Raw genomic sequence first — 10,115 nt, forward strand, 5'->3', positions numbered from 1 at the left:
AGCGGGTAATACCTCGTAATGGGAGCCGTCCATTTCCGTGTTCTAACAGTTGGTGCTTTCGTTGAGAGCCCCGCCGAAACTTTCCCGCACGACCCTTCCTATTGAGGGGGTACTGTTGGGGGGCGGATGGGGCAGGGACCACTTTAGTCCCATACTGCTTGAGTAGCGAAAAAAGGTTGTGCTTATAAGGGTCTCATTCCCTTTCCTTTGAGATGGACAAAACCGTGTCGGGGCCAAGCCTCTTAAGGGGACGCACGATGCGTCGTGCACGAACGCACATGACGTCCGCCCCCAAAGAGGATAATACTACATTCTCTATGGGCTGAGCTGCTCCAACACTCTCTCATCAGATAGGGCCTCTTGAAAAGGGACAAAACCTTAAGGTTAAGTACCTACGCGGACCTCCAAAGAGGACAATACGAAACGATTACGCACTCTACCGACTGAGTTACGAAAGCCAGCGTGTACCTCTAACTGAGAGGGCCCCTTTGGTAGCGGCAAAACTCGCACCGAAGGGACAAAATCGTGCGGGGGTGAAGTACCTACGCGGCCCTCCTCCAGAGCGGACAATTCTTCGTAACGGAGGCCGTCCATTTCCATGCTCTAACAGTATACATTCAAAAATTCGATTAAAAAAAGGATTAAAACTCGGTTGGAATTTACTAAGTCTTTAATGATTCACTTAAATCGATAAGTCAAAAAGATGTTGAGCCATATTGTCAGTCTTCTTTTTTAAGATTATGACTCGGTTAAATTGGAATATTAGGTAATCATTTTGGTATGCCATCTTCTATTTGATTTGATATAATTATAATTATTGAATTTATGATATCTACATATTCTTCATTATTTTTAAAAGATTAAAGCATATCAAATTTAAATTAATTATAGATGTTTAGATTAGTAAAATATATTTTAGTGATTTGCAAATATTGAGTTATTGTATTTTTTTGATGTGAGAGTTTTGTAAAAGTAGTATGATTCATTTTATAAGGGTTGATGTTAAAATAAGATCATGGGGCATGATAATATTAATCTTTTTCTGCAAACTTTTTTTTATTAAGAACAACTGAATTATTTTTACTAAATTTTAATCATTTTTTATTATATTTTTTTAAGTGTATACCCTCTTAAATATGCGTAATTACTTGAATATTCTAGCAAAGTTGCTATTTGCATATGTATTTTTATAAAATTTTTTTTATATATCTACATGCAAGAGTATTTTAGCCATTTCAAATTTAAATTATTTATTTTTTAATGGCTCAGATGGTATGGGTATATATATATATATATATAAAAGGTGTACAAATAAAATAATTTTTTTATAAAGATATATATAAATAGTAATTTTATGAAAATATTTTTATAATTTTATAAATTTTAAAGAGGATAGACGTAAAAGAAAGAAAACTCAAAAAAATATAAAAAATTAAATTCTCAACAGAACGACAGATGACTCCACCCTTGGTTTGTAAAGGAAGACAGTCTTGTACGAATTCATTGAACTGCTAAAGGTCTGAGGATGAGGACAGAGATTCCCAAAAATATGAATAAAAAATTAGAAAAATAGGAGAGGAGGCAATAATTGGGAGAGGATTGGAGATTCCCTGACTTCGGAGTCGCGTTCATGTCGGCAGATGTCTATCGGATGGTATTTAAATATGACTGTGAACTGTGAAGTTTGTCCAAATACTGGCATTGCCAAAAAAAAATAATAAATTCCACAACAACCATTGGGCTAGAAAACAGAGCTGTTGACCGCTTCTCCTGCAACCGCATGTTCCTTTGGACTAAAAAACAGGGGAGCATATACTTGACCACCAAGGCAGGGAAGGGTCTGCTTCCGCATCCACTTTCCTCTTTCCTCAAACCTTCTCGCCATGAATCTCGTTCCTATGAGCGTAATCCTTCAATTCTTTGCCCCATACTGGAACTATCTAGGGCAGCCCATTCTAGAAGCTGCTGATGTTGCAGGGAAGCTGATACCTCTCGTGGAAGCTCTTATTCCGCACATCAGATATCTCAGCACGAGTGGAGAAAAGGTGAAAGCTCTAACCGACGCCATGGATAAATTGAAAGCTACGAGGGCTGGCATCGTCGAAGATATCAAAATCGCCGAGAGAGAAGGGAGCAAGCGCACTCGGGAAGTCAAAGTCTGGCTCAAGAGGGTGAAAGCGGAAGCAGGTGAAGTGGCCAAAATAAAAGTAGCCTGCCGGAAGAGGAAGAGGGTGTTGGGAGTCCCCCTCAACTGGGTCTCGAGCTACAAAGACGGCGAGAGAGCCACGAAGAAGGCTAAGGTGGTGGAGGAGCTGCAAACTGAAGCACGTTCTATCGTCGTCGCGAGGAGGTTGCCGCCGGCGTCGGTCCAGGAGATGCCTCCAATTCCCGGGTTGGTAGCAATTGAGTCAACTGTGAACGAAGTCCTGCTCCGCCTTGATGATGATAGCGTCGGTATCATCGCGATTTGGGGCATGGGAGGGGTAGGCAAAACCACTCTCCTGAGCCGCGTCAACAACAGTTTCCTCCCCGGTAGCGACAGGAGCTCGGAGTTCGGCCATGTGATATGGACGGTGGCTTCCAAAGAGTGTACTCTGGAGAAGCTTCAGAAGGGAATAGCCCAAAAATTGGGACTGAATCTGGAGGCCCACCGACAGCCAGCGAACACGGTCCTCTTCGAGTACCTTAAGAGCAAGAACTTCCTGCTGCTGCTGGATGACCTGTGGAGAGGCTTCGAGCTGGAGGATGTGGGGATCCCGCGTCCCGGCACTGGAGGATATCAATATAAGCGCAAAGTCATGCTCACTACCAGATCGCAGGACGTCTGCAGCAAAATGAGCGCGGACGTCCAGATCAAGATGAACTGCTTGGAGCAGCCAGAGGCGCTGGATCTGTTCAAATTTCATGTCGGTGATCAGACCCTCGGCTCTCACCCTGACATACCTGATCTTGCAGGAGAGGTTGCGAAGGAGTGCAGCGGCTTGCCGCTTGCCCTCAAGACCATAGGAAGGGCCATGCGCGACCGGAGGGAACCAGTATACTGGAGGCACGTAATCGAGCTGCTGAAGGACTCTAAGCATGCTGAGATCCAGGAAATGGAGATCCTACCGGAGGAGGGTGAAGAAAGAGATTTGTTTCGCATATTAAAGCTCAGCTATGATAGCTTGCGTGATGACACGACGAGGCAATGCTTCTTGTCCTGTTGCTTGTGGCCCGAAGACTATCATATTAGGAAAGATGAACTTATAGAATGTTGGATGGGTCTAGGCTTAATCGATGAATCACGTGGGAACTTGTCCTGGGGTCACGAATACATTAGAATCCTGGAAGGAGTGTGCTTGCTGGAGCCTAGTGAATATGAAGGGAGGGTGAAAATGCATGACGTTATTCGAGACTTAGCACTATGGATCGCTTCCGACTGCGGGCAGAAAAAGAATAAATGGTTGGTTCAAGCTGGTGTTGGTCTGAAGGAAGCAATAGATGTGAAACAGAAATGGGTTGAAGCTGAAGCAACAGAAAGAATATCGCTAATGCGTAATCTTATAGAAATATTGCCCCAATACCTTCCTCATCGCCCGAGTCTCAAAGTCTTCATGCTCCAGAGGAACATGTCTCTTAGATGGATCCCACCTGACCTTTTCCAATGCATGCCTGCTCTAACTTACCTAGATCTATCCCATACCAAGTTGGAGGAGTTACCGAAAGAGATTGGTAGACTAGTTCAGTTGCAGTATCTTAATTTATCTTCTACATATATCAAAGCATTGCCAAAGGAGCTAGCATGTCTTAAAGAGATGAAGTACTTGCTACTGAGCTTTGTACATTCTTCTCCCTTGAGAATACCTCGTGGTGCGATATCAAATCTTTCTAAACTGCGGCTGCTTGATCTCTATGCAACCAAGAAGGTAGACTGGCAAGTTGAAGGTGGCAGAGGTCGTGGTAATAAAGAGAACACAGCAAGTTTGGAAGAGCTGGAAGAACTGAACTCAAAGGTGATGTTGTCGACAACTCTTGGAATTACGGTAAATTCAGTGCCGGCCCTCGAAACGCTCTCCAGGTTTGACAACGTAGTTACCCGGGACCTCTACCTTTGCATAAGGAGGATGAGCATCCCGGCATCCATCCAGTTGACACCATCCATCATCAAAACCCAACTTGGAAGCCTCAAAATGTTGAAGAGCCTGCAGAATCTAACGATCGCACGTAGTGAGTCCTTGGTGGAGCTGGAGGTGGATGGCGAGGACCGGGATCATGATATGGATTGGCGACTTCCACATCTTGACGATCTCCACTTCTGGGGCCTCAAGAAATTAAAGGTAGTAAGAGTATCGATCTCAGATTTCCTTCCGCAACTGCGGTCTGTGACTATTGAAGAGTGCCCTGAGTTAGAGAATGCTAATTGGGTTCTGCTACTCCCACGACTTGAGACTCTACGGATAAGAATCTGCGGGAAAATGCAGCGAGTGATTGATGATTCAGTAGGTAACCATGTTGGCTATAACTTGGCACCTGCCTTCCGTTGTCTTACGACATTGTCTCTGTATAGATTATGGAGGTTGACTAGCATATGTAATGAGGCAATCAGTTTCCCTTCTCTGGAAATCATTGAAATTATTAGTTGTGACGAGCTGAAGCAGCTGCCCGTCAAGATCATGGGGAGCAACTTACGGGAGATACGAGGCAGTAATAGATGGTGGCAAAGCTTGCAATGGCAGGATGAGAACATGAAAGCCTCCTTCCTCCCCTATTTCAGGTGACTTTCTTAGGTGGACCAGGTCCACCATGGACCTAGGGTGAGAAAGGGGGTTTGCCCAGAATGCCTTCACGAAGATAAGGAATATTGAAGAACGGAATTGGTTTGAGGGTAGATGGCCATTGCCGAGTCTTCCGAAATAATTGTGTGGCGTTCTGGCAGTCATTCACGCAATATTCTTTGAGGGAAGCATGTATTTGAGCTGATCAGAGTGATATTTGAGCTACTTTTAGCATCAAAGTAAGCATGCCACCCCTTGTTCATGATTGCAGGGGTATTCATCTGGTACTTTAATTTTCATAGATTATCGTATGATGTTATACTGATTTTGCTTATGCCTAAGCTTGGTTCTAGATCTTCAGATAATTTTTTGTTAGATTTAATTCAAGTAACAATAGAAGAATTTGGATCCAAAGATGATATTCGGTATATGTTTCTTTGCTTTCTTCTCCTTTAAGCTCCGAATGAATTACAAAATTGCAGAATATGACTTAAATAATTGGGTTAAAAATTCATGCATGAATCCCTCAAAGCTTCCCTTAGTATTTCCATATATGTTGAATTTTGCAGGGATGATACATTCATGGTCCCGGCAGCGGCGGCTTATGCCATGGTCTTTGCTGCTCACCATGAACAGCCTATCAAGAATGCAGCGTCGGAGGCAATGTATGACCTCCCCACAAGATCACAGCTCTTACAGATGGTAAACGAAGATGGTAGGTTCATGCACTTTGCACTTCATTATAATATCATGACCATCAATCACAGTCCTGGAATGAACTGGAGATGCAATTTTTTAGCACCGGAAAGTTTAGATTTCATACATGTGCTTTACACTGATGCGCTAAGTGAATCAAGATTATGAAACGACGCATTGTTTAATACTGACGAGCAGTTCACCAGCAAAGGATTGGGCACAAACCGGTGAAGAGGGAGCTGTTGGCTTGGTTAGGTGTGGCAAATCGGTCTGACTTGATGTTTTAAAACTGGGTTATTTGTCTTCCTGCCCGCGTTGTTATCTTTCTCATGTTTTAAATAAAGCAGTAGTCTCATCTTTCATAAATGCAGAAGAGCGGAACTTGGATGTTTGTATTGCAGATCGTCTAGTTACTGTTAATTTCTAAAGAAGCATCTACTCTATTGCTTCATTTGATGCTATGCTTAATTATATCTGTCGATTATTTATTGCTTTCTGTCAGATCTTTAACTCAGTAAACAACATTTTTTTTGTTGAGTGTTACAGTAAACAACAATATTAAACACTAACATAAATGAGTTTTCTTGCCAAATTAGCTATTAGATTAGTGCACTATAATTGTCAATAAGAATAGATGAGTAATGCGCAAAATAAGTGTTTGATATGGAAATCATGCAAAAATAATATAAATATGAAAACAAAGTTGCTGGCCTGGGATCAAGGTGTGCATGTATTCGCTGTCCTAAAAGTTCATCGTTTCAATGACTGGTGAACCCCTTATGATCATAAATATCTCTTACACTTTGGAGGAATCTGGTCTAAACTCCAAGATTGCTGTCAAGTAATTAAACTCCCAGCTCTTTAATGGCCTCCGTGGCTTCTCCATTCCTGTCAGACTACAATTGCAGTATGCCCAGACCTCAGATGTCGCTGGCCGAGAAACATGCAAATAGGAGAAGCAGCAAAGCAAATGGGGGATCCGCCCAGGTTAGTGGGGCTTGGAAATATAGAGAAAGAGCAGAGTTTTCGGCCGCGGCCTTTGTATCTTCACTCAATTTCCTAGCTTTGGAGCATGGGGTCGGTTTCCAGAGGATACATTATATGATGATTGACCAATTTCAGTTGGAAACAATTATTGAAGTCAGTTTTTTTAACCTTAAACCCTATTAGCTATTCCGATCTCTCTTACCTTGTAACAACTCTCTTGATGTACTGTAACAGTGCCATGTCTCTGCTGTAAATTTTTCAAATTGAACCAGTAATGACGGCCAGGTGGCTTTTGCCTCCCATATCTCGATATATATATATATATATATATTTGAAGCTTCTTGGAGCTGCCTCTGCCTTTTTTTTAGTTTTTTTATTTGTTATGGAATCATTTGAGCTATCATCCAACTAATAAGGTGATTTAACATTCAAAGAGCCATGACAACTGACAAAAATTCACAAGACTCTGCTGGAACAGGCCTTCTTGTTGGAGTCAATAAAGATATATATATTCATGGTTGGCTTCCATATCATTTAGACAGGAGACATGAGCTATGCAAAGGTTGTTGTCAAGGATTTGTTTCAAATCATTAGCTATGCAAAGGCTGTTGCTTCGAGCAAAGGAATGGTACTCCAGTAGAGGCATGTCACCACTGTTGAGGAACCTATAGAAAGACAAATAGAAGATAGGACAGAAAAGACCCATATTGATTCAGGAGCAAACACAATAAGATGTAAAACATAATTGTAGAATGGATTTATTTCGATGGAGACACAATTAAAGCACCAATTTGTATCATGATCAGGCAAACACCATATGGTACATGTATATAGCTGGACAGCAAACTAAACATTCAGTCTTTAGTAAAGTATGTAATAATTCAACTTCAATGATTGGCCAAAACAAGTTAGAGATCCATAACATTGATCATAATCTTGACAATCAAAATTGTCTAGAAAAATCAAAAATTATATATTTTCGAGATCTCTGACTTATATAGTAAATGGGTGCAAAAATGGTTAGCTGCGATGCAAAAGATGGTATCAAGTTGTGCCTGGAGGGTGGCAGACAAAACCTGGGACGAACTAACAAGGTCATTATTTATTCTTCATTATTTGTAAACCAATCTTTATTGCAACATATCCAGAATTAGTGCCTCCCTTTGATATAACTCAATTCCCTAGCATGGAAGAAACTCATGGTAGAGACAACCCTTTTGTATCTGGACCAAATAAAGACCAAAGAGAGTACATATCCCCTTTGTCGATGAACCATAGAAGCGTCAAGAGAAAGGTTATAGAAGAGACATATGACCTTGTTGAAATGTTAGAGGATTTATGCTAAACTGATATTATAGACATGTTCCGACCAAATGAAAAGGAAGAAAGAAGTATATTAAACAGAGTCTTAGAATGTGTTGTTATTTCTTACAATCTTGGCTTGTGGGTATGGGTAATGGTTGGGTTTCATGTACGCGATCTCATATACATGTATTCTGCTATATTTTATACTACATAATACCAATTCCTCATGTGGGTATGGGTAATTGGTTATGTCCTGCATTGATATGATAGCAGGCTATGATCCTATATTCTTCAGCCAAAATCCAATCAGATGGTTAGGCCACAGCTTATATGGATCCCAAACCTAGTCCACGAATCTCAAATCGTATAACAATTTGCAGTGCAAGTTGGATGCCAATGTGGCAAGTTCCCGAAGAATGTCAACAAGCTGATATATGGTTATGGCTTGTAAAATTTTGATCCAATATGAGCTCCACCTGACCCAATATAGGTTGAAACTTGAAATCCTAGATCCCAAATTTATGCAGGTTAGGTATGGGTCATACCGTGTATAATGTTTAAGCTAACATAATGCTAAATACAACCTCACAATCATGATTATTTGATGTCCAATATATAGACATATTCAAGTTAATTTATGTTAAAATAATTCAACATAATAATGTAGTATGGTGGATCACGAAACTTTGCAACTTCTGTTCCACAAGCCATGGTTCTTTGTGGCTAGAACACAGTAATCTTCACATAGAGGAAGAAAGCAGTGCAAGTTTTTTTATTTTTTATTTTTTATTTTTTTTTATTATTTTGGCCCCTTCTTTAAGTTGGTTGTTATTGTTTCTCTCTATCTGCCTGCCAACTACCACTATCAAGCTTGTTTAGTTGCGTGGTGCTTGTTTAGGTTCACTTCAAAGCTCTCTTATTCGATAGGAGGACCACGAGATGATAAGCCACCGATTTGCTCAGGACTTGGTAGTACCAAGAAGAGCCCCATGCACATACTCCTAAATATAACAGATCTATTCAAAATAGAATCATCCATTTGGTTTCTAAATTAACATCATGGAGTAAGCTTACATGATTTATTTGATCCCACGCTCACGTCAAGTTGGAGGAAAATAAACTGCTTCTATTATAATATTATAACAACAAAAGTAAGTAATCATTTCCTTGTACGAGGATAGTGATATATTGTTTTTCTTTTTGAGGTTCTTGAGCATAGCACCCTGTATGGATGGTACTATATGTAAAACTTTAGAATAGCAATGTTCATATGTGACATCTCTTTGCAAGCAAACTAAACTAAGCCTACAGGGCTAGATTCAGCAACATTTGTCACTAGGATAAGACCACTTGGAGAATAAATCTTAACAAGCTTGCTTTAACTTCATGTTTTGGCATCTCTTCATACCCGGGACAAACAAAACTGCGTACCAAATTATACAAGCTCAAAGGAGAAAGGAGCAAAAGTCATCACTTAGAAACGGAAAATGCTTCGGGGTTCATTGGATTCACAACTGCTGATTTAATAACTCCACAATCAACAAACTTGCTTTTAAGAATGGCCACAGGTTGAGTATCCACAAATTTTGCCCTATTTGTACCGAACCTGTGAGGATCCATGTGGGCGTGTATTTAGTCCCATATCGGTTATTCGCTAGGTAGATTTTGGGTATTTATACAGGATCAAGGAACTCAAATAATACCTTTCGGCTAGCCATTTTGGGTGAGGTCTTAAGTTGTTACAAATGGTATTAGAGCGGACCCGGCCCATAACCCATGTGAACTAGGGGACACTGCCCCATGGATCCATTGGGGCTGATCACGGGCCAATCATGGTGTTTGTGATTAGATTTGAATAAATTTGAACCCTTAGCCTGACGATGACGTCAGGGCTTGAACGGGGGGAGTATGTGAGGATCTGTGCGGGTATGCGTTTAGTCCCACATCGATTATTTGCTGGGTAGATCTTGGGTACTTATACAGGATCAAGTAACCCAAATAATACCTTCCAACTAGCTATTTTGGGTGAGGTCCTAGGTTGTTACAGAACCCATTTAAAAATATTCCACCATCCGAACCGTTCCAAAGCCAATTAAAAATTTGCCCAAAAATTTTGAACTTGTCCCATCAAAAAACGGTAATTCCATTGGGAATCCGAACCCGCTCGATTAATCTTTATTCGAGTCAAGTTATTCAGGTTGGATCGGGCACCCCAAAAAAATAAAAATAAAAGAGGGGTAGGGGGATAATATCAACTAAAACTGAGTATAAATAATTTGGCAAACAATCTAAATAAAATGATTTTTATAGCTTATAGTTAAAGATAGAATTTAGATGTCTTTGAGGTTTGGGGTTCAAGTCCCCTCACAATAT

The 10,115-nt window shown here is 40.7% G+C and overlaps 1 protein-coding gene across 1 annotated transcript; it reads left to right on the forward strand.

The window, feature by feature from the left end:
* Positions 1 to 1,802: 1,802 nt before the first annotated feature.
* On the forward strand, positions 1,803 to 5,918 carry LOC103700486 (probable disease resistance protein At5g63020). Its single transcript, XM_039120734.1, has 2 exons — positions 1,803 to 4,993; positions 5,324 to 5,918. The coding sequence occupies exon 1, from the start codon at positions 1,884 to 1,886 to the stop codon at positions 4,755 to 4,757; it is 2,874 nt and encodes a 957-aa protein (XP_038976662.1). The 5' UTR covers positions 1,803 to 1,883; the 3' UTR covers positions 4,758 to 4,993; positions 5,324 to 5,918.
* The last annotated feature ends 4,197 nt before the right edge of the window (positions 5,919 to 10,115 follow it).

The sequence above is a fragment of the Phoenix dactylifera genome, unplaced genomic scaffold (genome assembly GCF_009389715.1).
Source record: "Phoenix dactylifera cultivar Barhee BC4 unplaced genomic scaffold, palm_55x_up_171113_PBpolish2nd_filt_p 000873F, whole genome shotgun sequence".
NCBI classification, from domain to species: domain Eukaryota; kingdom Viridiplantae; phylum Streptophyta; class Magnoliopsida; order Arecales; family Arecaceae; genus Phoenix; species Phoenix dactylifera.

Bases quoted from the DNA above. Each gene is read 5' to 3' on its own strand.
- LOC103700486 (XM_039120734.1), top strand. From the start codon at position 1,884: ATGAATCTCGTTCCTATGAGCGTAATCCTTCAATTCTTTGCCCCATAC.